We start from the raw sequence: 22,593 nt of genomic DNA on the forward strand, positions 1-22,593 counted from the left end.
GTGTCAAAATGGAAGAGAGCCTCCCTCCTGGCACCAGCTTGAAATGCACAATCTGTAACTACACGGCAGATTCTCTTATTACATTCCAGCATCACATCATGTCTCACCTGTCACAGGCGGCCTTCAGATGCAATCACTGCCATATCAGCTTCCAGAGCCACAGGGAACTCTTACAGCATCAGGACTTACATGGGCACGGCAGCAAACTTCACAGGGAAGGTAACGGCACAGAGCACTCCCCCAGGGGGCCGGAGGAAAGCCTCCAGCAGCAGCAGCAGCAGCAGCAGGCCCGCACTGAGCTGGCCAACAGGAAGGACGCTCTGCTCGGAAGTCCCAAAGGGACCCTCAACAAGGAGACCAGCACAGACGGGGAAGCTGACAAGGCTGAGAAGAAGCCCATGCTGTCTGTTCAGAAGGGAGAGGCCCACCCAGGCAGCAAAGCCAGTTTTTCTTACACTAGGATCAAGTCTGAGCCCTCCAGCCCCCGACTGGCCTCCTCCCCTGTGCAGCATAACATGCCTACATTTCCCATGGGCCCCTTCTTGTCTCAGTTTGCGTTCTCCCAAGACATTTCAGTAGTCCCGCAGGCTTCTGAGATTCTGGCTAAAATGTCAGAGCTAGTTCACCGGAGGCTGCGCCACGGAGGGAACAGCTACCCCCCTGTCATCTACAGTCCTCTTATGCCCAAAGGGGCCACCTGTTTTGAATGCAATATCACCTTCAGCAACCTGGACAACTATTTGGTCCACAAAAAGCACTACTGTAACAGCCGCTGGCAGCACATGGCCAAGTCCCCCGACTTCTCTGCCCTCTCGGATAAGGTCCCCGAGGCGGTCAGCCCCAACAGCGGTCACAGTTCTGTTAGCATGTTGGCCAGCTGCCACCCGTCGGAGGCTGACAGCCACCTCATGCAGTCAGCTTGCCTGAACTCCAGCGTGTTGGACATGATCAACGCTGGGGCTAAAGGCCCCGATAAGGATCTAGCAGGACAAGTGAAGAAGGTCTCCACGCCAACTGGGGCTGAGGAGAGGCTGAATGACAAGCAGATGGAGGGCAAGAGCCCCAGCACAGGTTTGGTGGAAAGTGACAACGATCCGAACAAGACGACTTGCGACGCCTGTAATATCACGTTCAGTCGTCACGAGACCTACATGGTCCACAAGCAGTACTACTGCGCCACTCGTCATGATCCCCCCATGAAACGCATGCCCACCAACAAGGTGCCCTCCATGCAGAGAACCATGAGGAGCCGTAAGCGCAGGAAGATGTATGAGATGTGTCTCCCTGATCAGGACCACCAGAGGCCCCCTATGGGTCAGCCAGGTTTCCTTGGGGTTCCTTCCATGAACCCTTGCACATCCCAGGAAGCTGTAGAGAGCCTTTCAGACCGCTTCCATCCCCGCTGTGATATGTTCCCAGGTATGGTACCTAAACACCTGGAGGCCTCTCTGACTGTCACCAAACCCGTTCTGGCTCCCAAATGCAACATCGTGGAGCCACAGGAGCTGGACGCTCCCATTGACCTTAGCAAAAAATGCTCGCCGGTATCCGACAAGTCATGTAGCTCTCCCAAAAGACTTTTGGACTATCACGAATGCGCAGTGTGCAAGATAAGTTTTAACAAAGTGGAGAACTACCTGGCGCACAAACAGAACTTTTGCCCCGCAACGGCCGCCGCAACGGCCGCCGCCACTGCCGCACAGCAGCAGCAGCCACAACAGCAACAACAGCACAATGAGAGCGGCGGCCTGGAGACGACCATGTTCCCAGATGTGAAGAGTGAAAGCAGCGGTAACCCGGATGAAGTCTACGATAAGAACCCAGGCAAATGTGAGAAGAATGGCAACGGGAAGGTGATGGTGCAGAATGGAGGCATGTTTCCTCCACACCTGGGGCCCGTGCCAGGTCTCAAGTCTTTCGCTGAACCCCAGCTCATCCCATCAAAAGAGGACAGCAAGAATATGTTTCTGCCCCACTGCCTCTATCCTGGAGCAATAAAGAAGGTCAAAGGTCCTGAGCAAATATCGCCGTATTTTGGGATAAAACCAACTGACTACGGGGGGCCAGCGGTGCAGGGAGAGACCGGTGAACAGGAGCAAAGTGTTAATGGGGGAGGAGGTGCTGGAGGAGGAGAGACGGGAACAACCAGAGAGCAGGCCACACAGCCTGCTGCTAACGGCTGCCCTCACCCTGGCAAGGAACCCCTTCCCCTCCTGCCTAAAAACCGAGGCATGGTCATTGTCAACGGGGGGCACAAGTCCGAGGAGCGTTCAGGCACAGCACCGCCGCAGCAAGAGAACCAGCCCCAGCCAGACAGCCAGGCCCCCAATCCCTCACCGACGTGGGCCACCGAAAATCAGACCGACTCCAACGAGAACATGTCGCCTTCCTCCAAGTCCCCAAACGAGGAGGCGGCGCCCACAGCCAATAAGGGCGTGAACGGCTCCGGAAGCGGCAAGTACTGCCGTCTCTGTGACATCCAGTTCAACAACCTGTCAAACTTTATTACCCATAAGAAGTTTTACTGTTCGTCACATGCTGCCGAGCATGTAAAATAAGAGAAGACACGTTCTTCATCTTCCTCCTCGCTCCTTCCCCCGACACCTTCCCCCCCTTACTGACTTTTCCTCCTTTCTTTTTTTTTTTGGTACACTGTTGTGTCTGGAATAGTGCATCATGCAGTGCTAACCGCTGCTTGTGGACAATCAAGAGAAGCTTCTTCTTTCATCGTTTTAAGACTTACAAATGCAAAACCATTGGTTTAAAAAAAAAGAAAAGAAAAGAAAAAGAAAAAGAAAAATGGATCAAGAATAATATTGGTGCCACTTTCACATTAATTTATTTTACAATCAGTATTAATAGGAGTAGTGGTCTTAATTTAAATTCAAAATGAAATTTATATCAGAGTTGTTTGTAATGTTATTGTATAGTCATTCTTGTGTAGCACACATATTGTTTACACTGTAATGTAGGCTCAATGAAACAATAGACAATACAAAAATGAGATGCATTTTAGACACAAAAATAGCTACTGAGGCACTTGTGTATTCTTATTTGCTGTACCAGTTTCTGTATATGGCCAAAATGTCACTTGCAGTTTGCTACTAATGACTTGTTAGCCTTAAAAAGCCGCCGTTTTGGGGGGGTGGGTGGGGGTGATCACCAGGCACAACCCTGCATCTCACATTTTGGCATATACACATGGCTTTGCATACATATGTGGCTGTTTGTCCCTGTCTCTTTTCTTCAACTCAGATGTGGATGTTTTCATGAGGATGGCAGCATTCTTGTATAGTACTCGTATTTCTGTTTGATGATACACTTTGGTCTCCCTTTTTCAAATTTTGCTCTCAATGCAATACTTTGTAAATGAGGGAACATTACTGAAAGCAGTATTACGAAATGGGGACTGTGCATATAATTATTTGTAACCCCATTGGGAATTTAAAAACAAAAAGAGAAAAAAAAAAAAGCAAGTTGTACAAGAATTAAGTTTATTGCTGACGAACAAGATGGGTTGGGAGGTCAGTGGGGGATACTGATGTAAAATGATCATTCCAATGTCCTGATTATGGGAGAAAATGTTTCTTAAAACGTTGTTGCTATGCATGTATATGGATGGAATTAAATTCCAGATCTGTTGGAAATTTTTATTTTGATGTGGTGTCATAATTAAACTTAAATCCTCAGGATAAACCAGTGCTTTCTGGTGTTTCTTTCACATGAATCTATACCAGAAAATAAGATCACTGCAGTGTTATACAAACAAACAAACACTTATATATATATATATATATAAAGATTTATTTTTGAAAAAGATATGCAGTTTTTAAAAAAAGTCCAAAAAACAGGAGGTCAGCTATATGCGAGTAACAAAATGAAGTGACGCAGCAGCGCAAGAGGACTCCATGTATCTTCCCTTGTGGCTATAACATGGCAGAATATTAAGACAGAACCAAGTGAGATAAAAAAAAGGTATCCGGTTGAGCGGTGACGTGTGTGGCCTTTGCATTGATAAGGAATAATGTATTAATTTTTTTGGTACTGGCCAATCAGGTGAAGAGCCTGAAATAACAACTTGAAAGATAAGATGAATCTAAGACAGGAAATACTTCATCACATTGAATACCCTCCAGTTATCTTCAATTAAAAAGCTTCCAATGAAGCAGAGCTCTGCAAAAAAGTGTGTTCTGAAATTGACTGCTTGATGAACCTTAGCAGACGTGTAGACAATCGTTCCAGATTGCTGCAAAGAAATGTTTAAAAAAAAAAAAAAAAAAAAAAAAAGTAACTTGATTGTCTTATTACTCCATTCATGTCTGGGGTGTAGTTACATTTTGGACACGGGTCACTCGCTCTGCTGCTTGGCTTGTCGTTGGTTGACTAGCTTCCTCAGGTGCTGGCTGATGGCAGATGGCTTCTTGTAGATCATTCGCCGGTCTGCTCCTTTTATGTGAATGTGATTGGCCGACGGGTAGGATTCCTCCAGAAACCTCTTTTGAAGCTTCACTACCATCTGGTGCATGGGGAATATGATTTACCATGTTATTAGAGCATTGTTCAGTCACTGTACCAGACCTAATGATGCAGCATGAAGTTGTGCAGTTACAGTAAAGGTACTCACTCGGTTTAGGTGTTCTGGCATTTGCATGTCAAAGGAGTCCCCCGTGAGCACGCTCACTGATGTCCTGCTGGAGAGGGGCTTAAACTTTGTTATGTCCCTTTGAAAGAAAAAAAGAAAAAAAAACAGAATAATCATTTTGTTTAATATTTTTTAAGTTCACTTTGAATTCCACATGCAAATGTGCAAAACCATCCAGAAAAATATGGGGGGGGGAAAAAGCGTCTACATATCTTTGCCATACCTTACTTGAGCTGCACTTTCATTCAGAAAGTAATGCTCATCGACAGCAGCACTTTGGTGCGCAGGGTTACTTTGTAGGTATTTCTGTAGGAACAGAAAAAAAAACCCATGAAAGATCAATACAGGCTAACAAAAACAAAGAATTTCCACAGTTATCAGAAATGTACGGCAGCCCTGAGAGGTCAAATGGACTCTAACTTAAGAAAACACCAACAAATAGAAAAACGCTGCCAAAGCACATAAAACACACACACACACACAAACACAGTGGAAATGGGAAAAAAAACGGAGAAGGAATAAATCGAAGGATTGCACTGAGGCACGCTTAAAAGTTCAGAGAGGTCATCGATGTTGTGAGGGAGAAAAGGGCAATGCGAGTTTCCTAACATATTGTAGATACATCTTCGCTGTTTACTGTTAACTTTTCGGTTCTGCACTTTCATCACGTTATCGTCTCCCCAAAAACTTCAGTTGTGTTTTGTGAGCTTTTGCAGCATTTTTCTCTTTGCTGGTGTTTTCTTAAGTTGGAGCGTTTGACCTCTCAGGGCCACCGTACAAAAGAGAACACAAACAAAAAACACGGTCGCTGATGGTCACTATTTAACAAAAACTAAACTAACCATTCAGGTAGATGCGTGCAAACATCCACCGTATCCTTGTTAACCTCATCAAAACTGCACAGGTGAAACATTCTCTCCCCGTTTGAGACTGAAAGCATTTAGTTACTCCAGCCAAACACAGATCTGAACAGACCGTTGATTTCTTCTCAGGCACGCAATAAAAATGGGCAGCACAAGTATCTGATCAACTCTGACGTTGGCCAACTTGTGATGGCAAAGAAACTGGGTGATAACGTCTGCAATTGTCGCCATGTTGTTCCAGTTTACCTGCCAAAAGTTGCCCAAAGAAGGACAACCTGTGAAACTGGCAGCACGGTCTCAATCAACCAAGGCTCACTGATGTGCAGCAATGTGTGGCTTGTGTGGTTAAATACCACTGCTGAAAGCTCCTATAGAGGGTGCATCTATGAATCGGACAGAACTTAAATGAAGAAACGTGAGATTAACAGAAGACCTAGTTTGTTGTGATGAATCGCATTAAAAAAATGATTTATACATAAAAAGTTCTGTGCAAATTATTAGACACTAAAAGTAAATATCCTTTCGAGAACTCATGTCACTAATGTGCGAAAGTTAATGTTTGTAAAAATACTGTACACTTCATACAAAGTGCAAACTAAACCAAACTTCCTGCCTGTGTTTTGCCTTTCACATAATTTTTCACATCAGTTGCAGGACTCCCTCTTCTTCCTGTGTTCTTTCTGAATCAATGTTTGGGGTCTTTGTGGTGCTAGTTGATGAATATGATGGGATTGATTGGAGTTGCATGATGGAAAAAAAATTTCTAAAGTGTCTTTAGAATAACTTTTGCACAGTAAAAGTAAAAAAAAAAAAACTAACTGTGCAGGTACCCATACCCGCTAATGGGTAATTGAGCAATCCCAATTAAAGAATTAACAAGTCAATTTTGGGGTCATGTGAATAACCTTATTCCACAGTCACCTTTTTTTACCTGTATTCACACTCTAATCCCATATCAACTCATACAAACCTTTTATGTTTGTCTAAAAACCCAAGATCCCTGGACAAACAGCTCCATGCACAATGCAATGTCTTTCAGTGAGAACAAAAACGCCCCCAACTTCTTTCTTTCTGCCACAGAAAAATTATATTAGCAGAATAATTTGTAAAAGATGGGAAAAGTAGTGATAACGTTTTCTATAGTAAGCCGATCTGAATGCAGTGAAGGCAGTGTCCATCTCATTCAGCAGAGCAGCTCAGAGCAGGAACAAACTGATAACACTTCTGAAATCGGTCTCTTGTTCTCGGGCTGAAAAAAGTTCACCGCGCTTCAGAATTCACGGGAATTTGCAAAATTGAGCAGAACTCGCCTTTAACTTCATCCGTCACCTGCACGCAATGAAACCAGTGCTTTCATCACTGCGGCAAACAATTCGGGTCCAGTTCAATTAAGCAGCGGTTACATGTACATGCCCTTGAGAAATGGAATGCATGCTATATTGAGTCCGGTGTGTATGTGTGTGTGAGTCTCTGTGTGTACATTATAACCTTCACTAGCCTGTCTAAAAAACCTTTTTCTGTCCTTGGAGAATTCAAGCACAATGATGTCCTTATCTCCTTGGCAACAACCGTAACACTTGAAAAGCTGAAATAGGTCCCTCATCACTGCTGCCATCAAATCGTGGGTGGCTGGCAGCAGAGAACAAGGCGTCTTAACGAACTGTTCTCATTCATCCCCTAGCATACGTCACTGCATCGCACAGACAACTGCAGGAGACGAGTGAGCAGATGTGAGCAGATATTAGAAAAATGTCACTCAAAGTTCATTAAAGGGTTAAAAAAAAGGAAGCAGGAATTAACTTCTCTCTAATAGTCTGTCTCTAATGTCCCTGACATGACTGTCACGGCCTTTGTTTTTCTGCTAATACAGGCATCAGTGTGTAGAGAGCATTTCTCGGTGCTTTTAAAGATACTGGCTTGTTGTTGTTCATCATCGAAATCCATTACTACCCCCGAGCCTCTGATGTTTTTCAATAGGACGTGGAAATGACTACAGGACTTCATGACAGGCAGAAGTGCCACAGCTGTATGTGTGATTCACAGACAAATCTGAGTATGGACAAATGCAAAATAACCCCTCCTCTATAGGGGAAAAAAACTCATCTGCAATACACAGCAAAAGACGCTTGTAGCTTTTATTAACAGCCTCTTCCTCACACACAGTATGACCTGTCAAAAGGCCAGGTTTTACAATATAGCAGGCATCACGAGATGCAGGGCGTCACGCATCGTGTCAGCTCCAGGAGACGGGTTCAATTTTGGTTTATTTAAAATGTCTCGTGTCATATCATGCCCAACTCACAGTCTCTGACATTATGAAGACAAACGCTCCTGCTATCATCACCCACTCGCATCTCTGCTGAGGAGGAGACGCGATTGTTCTCGCATTAGCGCCATCCTGTGGCTGCACGGGAAAAGGTGAGAGGGAAAAGATTTGAATGCCTGAAAGATATCAATTCTTACTGCTGATTTTAATTCAGTTAAAAGAACACGCGCTATAGTTGAAAAAGGAGGGGGGGGGGGGCTGTATTCAGCCTACAAAGATGGCATGTTATGATAGTACCTCTGTACCCTGACCATTAGTTACATACTCCCAAATCCCTTTAAAGTCACACCGGACTCGCTGTGTCACAGTCACACAACATTAAAGCAACATTTCAGTGTTTTAATGTTGAGGACGTGCTTCACTGTAGACGCATGTATAGTGTGTCAGCCTGACCTGTCGCTGAATGACCTCTTCTGAGACATTCTCGCCTTTCACAGTCGGTTCAATGGCCCCCAGTATGAGCAGCATGCGGCTCAGCCCCGTGGCTGCTGAAAACTGCTTGGCTTGGAATGAAGGCACCACCTTACCATACCTGAAAAAAATGACAAGACATACAAGACCTTGAGCAGGAGAACAGCTACGCCTTTTTAAAGTTCTGTGGTAACAGCGTGACGGTAACCGTTATAGCAGTGTCATGTTTCTGTCCTCATGAACCCAGATTTAATATCCAATTAGGAATATTTAGCTCGCGTGTTTGCTAAATGCTACATGACATTAGTTAGCTAGCTTGTTGCAGTAATGTCAGTTCATCGCAGATTATCACATAAAGCAACCGCTTTCTCATGTTAGAAACAATGTTAACGAGATATGTACGATTTGAAATTCTGTGTTCTGTTTAAGTTGGCTTTTTTCTTTGTTCTGTGTTTTTTCTTCCGGGAAAAGGACAAAAGAGAAAAACGAAAAATGATTCAAAAGTTCTTACAGTTGCAGTTAAGGCACTCTGTCAACAAAACAAACTATAAGCTACATGCTCTGAACTATAACACAGGTAAGATGAGAAGAAAACTGAATCATGTTTGTGAATAAATGTAATTAACAATTTAAATCTGACGGAGCAATCTTTGCTTAAAAACCTGTTTAGCTCACAGATCGAACTGAAATGAGGACATTTTACATCCCTGATCATCTGATCACGACCCGTTTCATATTACAACAGTCACCCTTTAAATGAGCGGTCATCCTCAGAGACCTAATGTTCACAGCTGTAAATGACTGAGATGGTCTTAAACCGCAAAACAGCACGCTAAGGCTCTGAATGGTGCCATGATTGAGAAAGGCCACACGTAACAACTCCAGCGATGTCACACATACTATTTGCTTTTCCTCAAGTCTTTTTCAACCATAAATCTTAAAATTTGTCTTTGAAAACATTTGCCTGGGGAATGAGAAATACTGGGTTTTTTTTTCTTTTTTAGCAGGTGAGAGAAGTAGAGCTGCAGGATTTTGTAACTCAGGAGCCCCAATCGGTTTCGGCTCACTGGTGCTCTGAATTGACTGGTTTCAGCCTGCAGAGCCCAATCAATAGTGCCACTCGCCACTGCTGCCGCTATTGCCGTGCCCCGCACCCTGCCTCTGCCGTGCCCCGCACCCTGCCTCTACATAGAGCACGCACACTGCAGATCTGTACTAGGGCTGGGTATCGTCACTGATTTCTAGACTCGATTCAATTCCGATTCACAGGGTCCCGAATCGATTCGATCCACGATTCGATTTAATTCGATTCGATTCGATTCAATTCGATTTAATTGATTCGATTCACTTTGATTTGAATCTGGGAAATTTTGACAGTCAGAAATATTATAATTCAGATCAGTACATTTACATATTTTTGTATCTATAAAAAGGAAGCTGACACACCAAGACTTTATCAAAGGTGTGAGCATCACAGCAGAGGCCTTTGTGTCAAAGTAGCTGAGGATCAAACACAGAAAAACATGAAGGTGATTTTCCTGTTCTGGGATTTTATAAAAATTTTCTGCAGTAGATCAAAAACGAAAGAAAACCATTAATCAACACATGAACGTTACCTCTGAAGTTACAGCGGTTTTATTAGAGACAAGGCTGAGCGTTTTGCATTTTGCATAATTTTAAAAAGTTTAAATTTGTTCGGTATTGAACGGCAGAAATTAGGTTTTATTTTCGGAAGTATATAAAACGAGCGCTGTAAACAACGGTAGACTTGTGCGTAACAAGCAAGCGAATAATGCAGAAAACAGTACAGAGAGAGAGAGGGAGAGAGAGGGAGAGACAGAGAAAGAGAGAGCGCGCAAGAGAGCGAGCATGAGAGAGAGCTGTGCATCGTGGTCGAAGCAAAACAATAAAAGTCAGAACTGTCATGAATTCATGACGTTGTTTATGTGAAGCCTAGTTTGGATCTTCTTTTGCTGCTGGTTCGGTCAATATTGTTTGGAGAGACATAAAACTAACAGCTTTAGAATCAGCGCATAAAGGAGGTGAACACAAAGCGCGGACCGCCGACAGATCAGAATCAGCGCGCTGTCGGCTTTCAGCCCCGACTGTGAGAAAGGCAACATCTCACTGATTCTGATCCACGGTTGGGCTGTGTGTTTAAGTCTTTGTGCAGAATCCATGTTCCTGCTCTCATTTACTGTCTTAGCTGTTTGGTGGTTGTTGAAATTTTGTGAGATTTCACCAGAGATTCTGGCATTTCGGGCAAAATAAATTTATATAAAAAAATCGATTCAGGATTTTAATGAATCGATTTTACGTTATCCAAGCCAGAATTGATTTTAATCGATAAATCGATTATAAAAACCCACCCCTAATCTGTACCCCTGCACGGAGAGACACTCCTACCTGTTTCAGTCTGATCTGGATCAGATTTCAGCACTGTTATAGCCCTGTCTGTTCCAACATCTGAAACAACTGTGAACAGGTTCTATACATTTTCAGTCCCTGCGTTACACCCAACTAAGGAACGGTTAAACACTTAAGTATTGATCATTTTACAAATGGAATAATTGGTTTGGGGATTTAAAAAAAATAACAGAAATTGTTAATTTTTCAGCTGCAGAATATAAAATTATTAAAACAAAGAATAAAACAAACAAACAAAAGGGCAAATCCAGGTATTCAAGAATGTATGACTATCATATATTTCATGTGTTTTCTGGTTTCTGTGGGTCATCCTCAAAATAGGCTGGAGCAAAGTAGACCAATCACTGAAATAAAGGCATTCTTAGATTGGCAGAAAATGCATAAATCTCATTCATTAGGTCAAATGCGTGTGAATTTAGCTCCCTATGGCTACAAAAGAACTACAATTTGAATTTCATCTGAAGTTCTAATTTGGCCAGCACTTAATGTGTGGTTATATGCTTCCCAGCCACTGCAGGGTGACCAGTTGGATTCTTTGAGTCCTTTGGCTATTGCAATTTTGGCTTGTAAACCAGGATCAGATATGAAAAAAAAAAACAACAACAACAAGTCACTACAATACAGCAACAACTTGTAAATCACAAAATAGCAGGGCTGTAAAGTATAACCCTGCTTTACCTGTATAAAATTAACATCATCTTGTATTTAGTAAGAGTTTAAACTAGCAAGAGAGACCATAATCTGATCAGGAAAATGTCTACTGAGTATTATTATACAAATATTTAAGGAGAAGGGTCGTTTTATGCTGTAGTACACTGAAGGCTGAAGCAAGAAAATTACTGTAATCACATCCAATGAATTTGCTGTCTTCCTGCATCTGAAACAGTTGCTTCAAAGTTGAGGGTCTGTGACCACTCACGGTCCGATTCTGCACTTAGAAAGACTTTGGAGCATCAAGGTGATGAAGTCATCATTTCAGTTTGCATGTAAAGCAAGAAGGTTCTAATCCACCAGCTGGGTGGAGCCATTCTGTGTCTCCTTGTGTTTGCATGGGTTCTCTCCACGTGCTCTAGCTTCCTCCCACAGTCCAAAGACAAGCAGTTAGTGGCTTAATTGGTGGCCACAGGTGTGAATGTGAGTGTGAATGGTTGACTGTCTCTTTGTGTTAGCCCTGTGACAGACGGGTTACCTGCCCAGGGTGTACATTGCCTCTTGGCCTGTGACAGCTGGAAGTCGAACCCCTGACCTAAAGGTCCAAACATCGTGTAGTGTTACCCCCCTACATACACACACACTCTTACACAACCTAACAAAGCCACTAGAATGGCTTTAGACTCTTTTCATTTAATACATACCTCAGATAAATCAAAAATATCATCAGCTCTTTTCCACAAACTTACCAATACTTGAATTATAACAACAGCACAAGGCAGCATTGCTTCAAAGAAACTGCACTTCACAACATGTAGGTTTCCCTTCCATTATCCTGCTCACATCATATCACCAACACAAACATGCACCTTTCATGTGTAAACGAACCCATCTGACCTGTTGTTGATATGCGGTACCCAAAGAACTGTAGCTTGGCATATCGAGCTCTGCTCCAGCAAAGCACATCACCGCTGATTGGTCGGACAAAGCTGATAAATAACAGCAGAGAAAGCACGATCAGCTGCCAGCAGCAGCTGTGTAAAGATAACACATCTGCCATATTCATAGTGGAAGAAACGCGCCCTTCGGGTCAATAATGGATACAGACAGAGGGAGAAAAGAAACTACTGCTCTAATTCTCAGTCTTCAGTAGACAGAGAAAACTTTTCAAATCAGACCTCCGGAGAGTGACATTTTGACATTTTCATCTCCCTTTCCACAGTTTTCCCCTGAAGTCATTCTGGCACCACAATTTAGAACTGACTCTTCGACCTGGCTCTTAAGGGACTTCTCATTCTCTGCACATTTTCCACCTGTCACCCTTTTCTTGCCCCTTGGTTCCAAAAATAAAGGAGAAGGGGGGGTGAAAAAAAAATCTCCCTATCAGCCTTCCAATTCGAATCTGGTCAAATCATTGCTGGGTCTGGCATTGAACATTATTTCAAGGATTCTCCAGCCACCTGTCCTATTCCCTCCTCTTTTTTCCATTTTTAATTCTGCCCCCGAGTGAGGATTATGCGAAGCAAGGCATGCGTGTCAAAGGGAAATTTAGTGGGTAAAGACAGCCAAGATTGGCGGGATGAATTAAACAGATAACGGGAGGAGACGAAGTGGGGGAACCATGTAGAGCAAAACGCCTCACCGATGTTGGTCATTTCAGAGGGGCTCTTTTTTTTTTTTTTTTCCCTTCTCCCCACAGGAGCGAGGAGGCAATATCTAAATTAATAAAGTGATGAAATGAGTTTGTGCCGTGGACTTTCTGCTGTTTGACTTTCCCATCTGGATTAGTGCAGGCTGAATGGACGCTCTGTTACTTTTGTTACAACTGCGCAATTCACTGTCGGAATTTGGCCCAATAGTGATAAGGCTCCCCTCCTCCTCCTCATTACCATCTCATTTCATATGCAGGGCCTCTGTTACCTGAGAGCCTGCTCACACACAAAACACGAACTATTACACGAGCTTCTGCCAACTATTACAATGAGCACAGAACATTTAAACACGGACTATTACAGAGGGCTCAACTAACTATTACGCCGAAGGAAGATTTCTTAAGAAAAAAAAAAATGGTAGAGACCATTAGAAAAAGGCAGGCGTATAAATGTGGACGTGATGGGGCCTTTATCTCTGACTCTTTCCGTGTAGATTAATCAGCCCAGCCTGAATAAACTGTCCTTTTGTATATATTTTGTATGCATCCAAAAAATTTACTAAAACATGGAAATAATACAGAAAATCTAACATTTGATGAAAAACGAGCCAGTACAGGAAGTGCTATTCCTTCAAGGACAGAAAAAAAGTAAGACCTCAGCACAGTGACATTTTGCCACTTCTTACGTTGTATTTGCGACACATTAAAAAATAAGTAAGGTAACCTTTACATTTTAACCCGACCTTTATGAAACAGACATGCTCCTTGTGTTGTGCAGCACTACTCACATTTAAACTGTTTCCAACATACTTCAATACATAGAAATGAATCACACCTGGACATTTCTACCTTTAACATTCAACATTCGGGTTTTATGTTTGATTCTTATAATGTTTTATCATCTTTTACAGCAAACCTGGACAGTACTTACACCGCTTCACTACTTCAACCTTTTTCCATAATAGATTTACATAATTTTTCACTGGAAAATTCGACACACAATGCCCCATAATGAGAAAAAAGTTTGCTTGAAATGTATTAACAATTTAAAATAGAAATATGACATGCACATAAATGCCATGACAAAATTCTCTGGTCTGATTAAACACAAATTGAACACTTTGACCTGAATGACGAGCGTCATGTCATGTGGAAACCAGGCGCTGCTTATCATCTGGCCAACATCATCCTTACAGTAAAGTGTGATGGTGGCAGCATCATGGAGCTAGTCACGGTTGAGGGAAAGATGATGTACAAAGACAACCTTGATGATAACCTGCTCCAGAGTGCTCTGGATCTCAGACTGGGGCAAAGGTTCTAACAGGACACCAACCCGAAACATGCAGCCAACGTAACAAAGAAGTGACCTCTCTGTGAATGGACTGAATGTCCTTCAGTGGCCCAGCCAGAGCCCACACTTGAACCTGATTGAAGATCTCTGGAGAGATCTCAAAATGGTTGTGCACTGACACTCTCCCATCCAGGCTGATGAGAGAGTCTGCAAAGAAGAATGAGAGAAACTGCCAAAAAAAATTAAAAATAGGTGAGCAGAGCTCGTAGCATCATATTTAGAAAGACCTGAGGCTGTAATTGCTGCAACAAAGTACTGAACAAAGGTTATTGATACTAATGTACTGTTTTATATTTTGAAAACATTTGCAAGAACTTCAACCAAACCTTTCCAGTTTGTGTTACGAGGTCTCGTGTGCAGAATTTTAAAGTGAAAAGAAAATAAGATCCATGTTGGAATAAGGCTGTAACATGACTAAATGTTAAACAAGTGAAGTGCTGTGAATACTCTCTGGACATACTACACGTTAAAAGAGAGTACACTAGCTTTAGGAAAGTAGAAAATACAACATAAGGATCGGCAGACGTTCACTGACATAGTAAAGGAATTCCAGCTAGATTTTATGTTGCTAACCAATTTCATATTAAAGTCCCTTAACTCCACTTAAATGTGTGTTTTTCCAGAGACAGAGTGGGAGAGACAGCACTCAGCGAGCACTAATGTATGGGAGAGCTTTTTGAGCCCAAAGAGACAATTAACAACAGCGCAGGGAAAACTCTGAGCATGCAGGCAAACAGCAGAGATTCACGACACTTTCAACGATGTGCTGGCAGATATTTTTACTCATTATTGGAGAGGTTTTTTTTAATATTTTTAAATCTTGATTTTTTTCCCCCCCAAATCAGATTTGATTAGTGATTCTATACATGCAGCCTTGTTGTTATTGTTGTTTATTTCCAGTGCCATTAAGCTCTAAAATTCAAAACGTTCATTTAAATACTGGATTCAATAACTATACAAATAAGTGCCAGGGGCATTACCAAGATGGTTGCCAGGTTCTGTGACATCCTACTTTTCATTTTGAACGTTTCACCTTTTCTAATGAATAACATATAACAATAATAAAAACACTGTCTTCCATCAGTCCTCAATATCCATGATTTCCTTCCAGCTCTGGAAGCCAGTTCATCTCACTTGATTACCAACCCATCATTTGTACGAGACGCACTTTGAAACCTCGCAAGCAAAATATTTTCTTAAGTGTTAAGAATCCTTCCGAACAGGAAATAAGAGCATAATAACTTGGAATAATTGTCTAAATTAAGAGGAAAAGTTAAACACCGACATGTAATACTGAGCACAACCACAAGGTGCCAGTGTTGCACCACGGTCAGTTCCCTGCCTGCTCCTCCCTGCATCAATACTATAGGTTACACTGGGGTAAATACACAGGGGCCGGGACAGCCCTGTTTCATTAGTGCAGCATAACAGCAATAGTTACGCTTACAGTGGTTCTAATTACAATTAACTGGCATTCCTGACTCATCGGGGATTCAGTGAACAGCTGAGTCGGGGAAAGACAGCAGGAAGCTCTTGCCACAGTGGGAGCCATTTCAGAACCACAGTGTGATTCATAATGAATGACACACTTATGAAGCAATGGATGAGAACCCATGCTGTATATGTGAAGAAACTGTGTTGTGTAACTTGACTAGCCTTATTATCATGTCACAAAACATACCACAAGACATATTTCCTCATATTAAATATAGTCTCTACTCCCTTCCCTTGCTCCCACCATACAGCAGCCCGGGGCTGGGTGGTTGCTGCCAATCTCAGCAGAGGATCCCCGAGGAGGTTTTAGAGCAGGGCTGTTCTCCAGTGAGTTATTGAACGCAAACTGACGCTGAAAGCGAATGGGTTCTGAGGGGGCAAGTGGGTATGTCGTCACTGCTGCTGCTGTTTACCAACGAAGGATAAAAGAGACAGGGAGCAAGAGAGCTCAGAGATTACATAACGCCACTTAAAGTATTAAATTACTGCTGTAGCAATCTGAGTATAATTGGAAGGTTTAAATATCACAATAAGGGAAGGGACCATACAGAAGTAGGGGGGAGGAGAAAAAATTCTGTTACGCCTGTAAATTTATCCACTAACGAAGTGCAGGGTGGATGGATGGAAACACTTGGACTGAACCTGTCTGGCTTATAAATCACGCCAGCAGCAGCTGTGAGTGGCCGAAGGGTCGTCAATCAAAACGACAGTCATACGCTGCCCGTCATACAGAGCAGGCTCCAGGTGAGCCGCGAAACGTGTCTAACTGCTGCACAACGCGGCACGCTGTGTGGCCAGCAGTGTGTGATGTGCAAATATAGAGTACGTGCATGCATAAATGTTTGTGTTATCATGACTCGGAGTCTGTCTGTGTCCATGCTTTGTGGAGAATATTAATGAGCAGCGGGATGATGAACGGTGCACAAAGTGTCATTTTCACTTTGGGACTCCAAACTCACTCAGGGTTAGATCCAGGCCCGCTGCCACAGCTGTCAGGCCCACACTGAGACACTCTACAGAACAACCTCCTTCATCTTCCTCTTTACATGCATCATGTATTCTAATTTACAGCAACAGAATGCACTGAAAATATGCTGGATTTATACAGCACGCGCACATAAACTTGTTGGGACGGTCTCAGATGGAATTCTTCTGTTATAAACATGATAATAGATTCAAACACCAAAAACTAAAAACACACCTAATAATTAGAAACACTTAAAAGACCTGAGATTGAGAGGAAAGGGATAAAGAGATGTTCAAGCAGTGCTCCTCTGAGGACTGAGTTACACTAAACACAGTAATAGTACATTAAAACGGAGCGTCTGTCAGTCAATCAGCATTCATTAAAAGGACCATCCCATTAGACAAGACCACTCCCCTCTGTCTCTGCTCTCTGAGCAAATATATTCCCAATGGCTTAAATTAGTTTTATATCACACGTGTGCACGCCTGGCTGCAGAAAGACAGGAGTGTGTAAAACCACAGCAAAACTCTTGCTTTAAATGCAGCATTGTTAGTGTAATTGTTTTGGTACTTAACACCAACCAATCTGTCTCATTCCAGCTGGAATCTCTGATCATTAAATGGCCATCTAGAGAGTCAGGGCAGTCTGACTGTCAACGCAGTTTTCATCCATCATTACAGAGTGAGAGAAAGAGAGGAAATGAGAAAAAACATGGACGAACGAGAGGACTGTAACCGAGTTTGTACATTCGGTCTTTCTCAAAGAAATGCTTGCTCAGCAAAAAAATATATGAGGAGTTAAAAAAGAGAAGAATCACCATTTAGATTATTTACAGATATAATACTTGATTCATGAAACAAAAGAACCAATTTCCTAGTCGAGTGTTTGGATTAAGCTGAAAAAACCTAAGCAAAAGGAATGACATGATTGATCGAATAACCTGAGATTGCTCAGAGGATTCAAGGGTGCGTGAACTACTAATCACCAGGCTAAAAATGGACGCCAATCAAGTTGAACTGAACAAAGTCCTAGACAGGGGAAAGTTAAGAGACTTAGATAAGAGCTCGAAGCATCATAGTGAATTCCTGTAGATCAAGGATCAGGAAGTCATCATGAAAAAAATGGGAACACACTACTGTTTATGAATGACTGAGAAAGAAAAGATTTGAACTTTTACCTGCCTTGTTGTGTTTTGTTGGATGTGTCTTGTGGTGTGTGTGAGCACACGAAGGACAAATTCTTATAAACCGTGTTGCTGAAACGGCAACAGGAAGTTTGAGCTTGAACTTGACGCTGGAGCAAAGGGCAGTTGTGCTGTAAGCAGCTACGATTGGCTCTTTGCAAGAGAAACCTTGGTGGTTCATCTTAATGTGATAATATTAAAATCAGGATGCCAGTGGAATTAAACTATAAGCTATTAGACATGATTAAAGGGAAAGTTAAAAAATTGCTCATCTGAATATTTGTCGCCTTCAAAATAAGCTGCAAGAATTAAGTGCTGTGCTATCTGAAAATGCTTAATGTATTATTTACCTATAAATACACCAGTAGTTGATATCGAGGTAGGATTGCAGGGATTTGGTATATACAGAGAGGATTGGAATAAATATAGAGAAGGCATATTGAAAAAATACTGACTCATTTGGAATTAGATGGCAGTAACGCATCTGAAAAAAATTAGGACGGCAGCAACAAATGGCTGGAAAAGTAAGTTGTACTAAAAGAAAACATCTCGCAACTAATTACTTTAATTGGCAACATGTCAGTCACATGACTGGGTACCAAAAGAACATCTTAGAGAGGTCAGTTTCATTAACTGCAAAAAAGCATATCTCTAAAATTGTGAAACAATTTCAGAACGGTTTTCTTTGAATATCGCTTCATTGACAGGATATAATATCATCAAAAGATTCAGAAAATCTGGAGAAATCTCAAGGCTGAAAAATGAATACTAAGTGCTCATGATCTTAATGGCCTGAGACAGCACTGTATTAAAAATGGACATGATTATGAAGATCACTACATGGGATCACATCACTGTCAGTAAACGTTCAGTATTCAGACCAATCAGTCATGTAATGCTGCTGTTATGGATTAAATAGAAAATAAAAGATTATCTGATTTTTTTCAGGCTAAAACAGGCTTTATATTCAAAGTCTAGATAAAGCAAGACCAAAGCCTCTGAAATGCATTTTATACTCATTTCTATTAACATGCTCACACAAACAGATACTGAGAGTTTGGTTTAAATTAAAGAAATAAGGCTCCTTTTTCAAGTGGAAAGATGAAAATGATTCTCTGCTCACACTGGTGAAACAAAAACGGACGGTGCCGAGTGACCCCGACCCGTGGAGGGCTTTTGTGCCGAATGCAATTTGTCCAGACGTACGCCGAAGCTTCTCCTAATCTCAATGATAGACCCTCTGCTTGATTTTTCATCAGGCGGTATTATCTATGCTCGCGAGCAAATGCGACACATGCTGCGATGTCTGCAGCCCAAAATCCCAAGTAAGAAAGCTGACCCTTTACAACAAGTGTGCAAAAGCAAACGCCTACACGCGCACGAACACACACGGCATTCTCAGGAGATGGTGCTGATTCATTTTGTAGGATGTAACAGAACTAATTTTGGGAGAGAGCCTCTGTTAATGAGCTGGTCTTTGATGTGTAAATCCTCCGGTCCCAGAGCAAAGCTGATACGGTCTCCCCACAATCCTGCTCAGGTGCAGTCCTGCTCCCTCCTGCATTACTTATCTTGTCCACCAAATAATATAAGACCTCATACAGCTAATAAATCTACATCGAAGACGGAGAAGACATGCAAGTTTGTGAAACAAACAAGGTAAAACAAGGAAAATGATGAAGTAACGCAAGAATGTCAGTGGTGTGGTGACGCTGGCGTGAGCGGACTGGTGCTGAACATGCTTTGGGTCTTTGTGCAGTTTCCCTCATTCCTACTTAGTCATCCATGGAAATCAAAGCACAGATGATGGAGCTGTTTTTTTAAACTGACTAAATGTAAGTCTTTGCAGAAGCAATATATAAATGAAATCAGCCATAGAGTAATTGGATCGTTGCTGCCGTGTCATGTACCCAGTGAAATGAATGCCTATTAATCAGAGGATAATTGAACACATACCCCTGATAAATGGTGCTGCTCCACTTTGAGTCCCGTACAAATTAGGCCATTTTCAGGGATCCATTTCTTATCTGCCTTCACTCATCCTTATACAGGCTGTGGCCTAATACTGGCAGACAGAGCTGTGGTTGCAACATTTCTAAATAACCTTCCTTTCACCACTGATTTTACCATCCTGTTATTTACATTCTTATGCCATATGCAGTCCTTTACGTCTGCATCTGTTCTAACTGATTTGCCTCTCTTTGCATCCTTTATTAATTATATCTGTACAAAGATATACGAGCAGAATTTTTACACAGGAAACAAAGATGTGATAAACATGTTTATTTGCCAATTTAAAACCTTTAATGGTAACTTGTGGTTCTCCAAAGCTCAGTATCAGGCTAGTTTATTTTATGCTAAACCAATGTAGTCCCTCAAAATTATAATTTTTGTACGATACAAATTAATTTTATTGGGGCATAAATCTAGAATTACTTTTGGATAACTGTGGAAAAATTACAAGCGAGTTGGATTTTTAATAAGGCCGGAATTTAATTAAGATTTAACTAATCAACTCTGGTGAAAAAAATAAATAAATAAAAAAATGTTATTTTTATAAAGCTCATTTATATTCAGTTATGTTAATGAAAGCATGTCTAAAGTAAAAAATTATGGTGGAAACAATTTATACCAAAGCAAATCTACCACAGTACTCGTATAAAATCATGGGCTTCTGTAATCAAGCTTCAGTGTACACCAATCATCCACATCTAAACCAGGTGAAGTGAATAACACTGATCACCTCACACAGCTCAACGCTCTGCTGGGAACTTTTTACACTCATAATTCAATTTTGGCAACTGTCAAATCTTTTCATTGCTCCATCAGACTTTTTCTGACTTTCAGTCCAGTTCTTTAGTAATGAGGCCTTTTTTTCCTTGTTTCACTTCCTTAAGAATGCAACCTAGGTCTCGAATGAAGTCGAGAGGAGACCGGGCCTTTGCAACCGTGGCACCCAGACTCTGGAATAACCTCCCTGTACATATTCGTACTGCCAAGTCTATCCAGTCTTTTAAATCACGTCTTAAAACGTATCTTTTTACTTTGGCCTTTGATTCTAACTAGTTGGCTGTTTTAGCTTATTGTGTTGTTACCTATTGTTTGTTGTCCTGTTTTATTGTTTGTTTTAATTGTCTCGTGTTTTTACTGACTGTGAAGCACTATGGTCAACACTGTTGTTTTAATATGTGCTATATAAGTAAATTTTGATTTGATGATTTGATTTGAAGAATAGCTTCCTGACAGCCACTGAGACCATTTCTGATGAAGCTTCAGTAAACAATAGAATGATCAACTGAAGATCCAGATGAATATCTCAAGGTCTGTGTCATGTCTTTTCTGGATTTTCTTCTATTTCTTAAGTACACAACTTTTAGGTTCTGCAGAAAGGTTTTCAGGCCTGACATTTCTTTTGTCCTCCACTTGTCCAGTTTCCTCATTATTTTAAGGACACACTGCACACCATGGCAAGATAAGCTGAGTTTTCAGCGAATAGTTCTTTGGGAATCACTGATTGCAAACAGACAATCTTAATGTTGTTCAAAAATGTTCGAAATGCAAAAAAATGATGCGTTTTACAACAAGCTGCTAGTATATAGGCTGTTGGGTTCTGTGTTGTCTATTACGTGGACACACCACGCTGGTTCATTCAATTATGCTTGAATGACCCATTGGTCCATCTGAAGTAGCTTAACAAACAAAAAAATATTTTTTAAATATATTTAATATTTGACTCTGACTGAAATGGTCGGATTTAAGGGTTGGACTGTGAGTGAGTGAAAAAGCAGCCAACGTCTAAAGAAAATCTCAGAGACCTTCAGAAAGTCTGAAGAACTATTGTTCAAGACCACGTAAAGAAAAAAAAGGCATATATATATATATATATATATATATATATATATATAGACATTTCAAATCATTTACCAATGAAACAACAGTGTTGGGACTAACGCGTTATTAAGTAATGCGTTACAGTAACTACGTTATTATGCACGGTAACTAGTTATTATGCCAAAATCAGGAACGCGTTAGTCGTTACTGGGATTTAGATAGGGTCGTTACTCGTTACTTCGTGTGGTGGCTATCGCGGAGCTTCCACAGATTCTGTAACATTAGCAAGTGGTGGAGGCAGCAGGTGGAGGAGGGAAAGGGGACGCAGAAGGAAAAAGAGACCCGAGGCGGCCGCCGGTCCAAGTGTGAACTGAACTTCAGGTAAGAAGTTATGACCTGCAGTCTATCTGGGTCAGATATAAACCAAGTTTAGGTGGAGTTTATTTTCGTTATTCTGACTTTTTCCGTACTGCGTACTAGTTAGCATGACGGAGTTTCTATAGAGCTGGGTGGGTGCTATGATGTTAACGATGTTAAACTTTATTTTGTTCATAAGTTATTAGAGTTGCCAACCGTCCCGTCTGGTATTCAGAGAAAATATTACGCGTTTCTTATTGAGGTGAAAAGGAACAGTTTGTCCCGTAATTCAGCTACAATGAAAAAGACACAAAGCTGGAGTTATTCTGTGTCTTTGCTGCACAGCTGCCTCTTCTTCTTTCATTCTCTCCCCTCTCTCTCCTGTTTCTACTTCAATCATGAAAACTGATCAATGATCAGCTGATCGGCTCTCTTGTTT

General features: G+C 41.7%; 2 protein-coding genes across 3 annotated transcripts in view; one reads left to right on the forward strand and one right to left on the reverse strand.

The window, feature by feature from the left end:
- The window catches only part of zfpm2a (zinc finger protein, FOG family member 2a), a 121,044-nt gene extending 116,753 nt beyond the window's left edge, over positions 1–4,291 (forward strand). For both annotated transcript variants that reach the window (XM_085176647.1, XM_085176646.1), the window contains exon 8: positions 1–4,291. In XM_085176647.1, the coding sequence (XP_085032773.1) occupies positions 1–2,558 (2,558 nt within the window). In that variant the 3' untranslated portion in view covers positions 2,559–4,291.
- Positions 4,285–22,593, reverse strand: part of LOC146508026 (uncharacterized) — a 27,618-nt gene continuing 9,309 nt past the window's right edge. The window contains exons 8-11 of the mRNA XM_085176648.1: positions 8,225–8,363; positions 4,866–4,948; positions 4,625–4,721; positions 4,285–4,516 (exon numbers count right to left, since the gene is read on the reverse strand). Of these exons, the coding sequence (XP_085032774.1) occupies positions 4,349–4,516; positions 4,625–4,721; positions 4,866–4,948; positions 8,225–8,363 (487 nt within the window). The 3' untranslated portion in view covers positions 4,285–4,348. The remainder of the gene's footprint in view (positions 4,517–4,624; positions 4,722–4,865; positions 4,949–8,224; positions 8,364–22,593) is intronic.

The sequence above is a fragment of the Neolamprologus multifasciatus genome, chromosome 11 (assembly GCF_963576455.1).
Source record: "Neolamprologus multifasciatus chromosome 11, fNeoMul1.2, whole genome shotgun sequence".
Classification (NCBI taxonomy): domain Eukaryota; kingdom Metazoa; phylum Chordata; class Actinopteri; order Cichliformes; family Cichlidae; genus Neolamprologus; species Neolamprologus multifasciatus.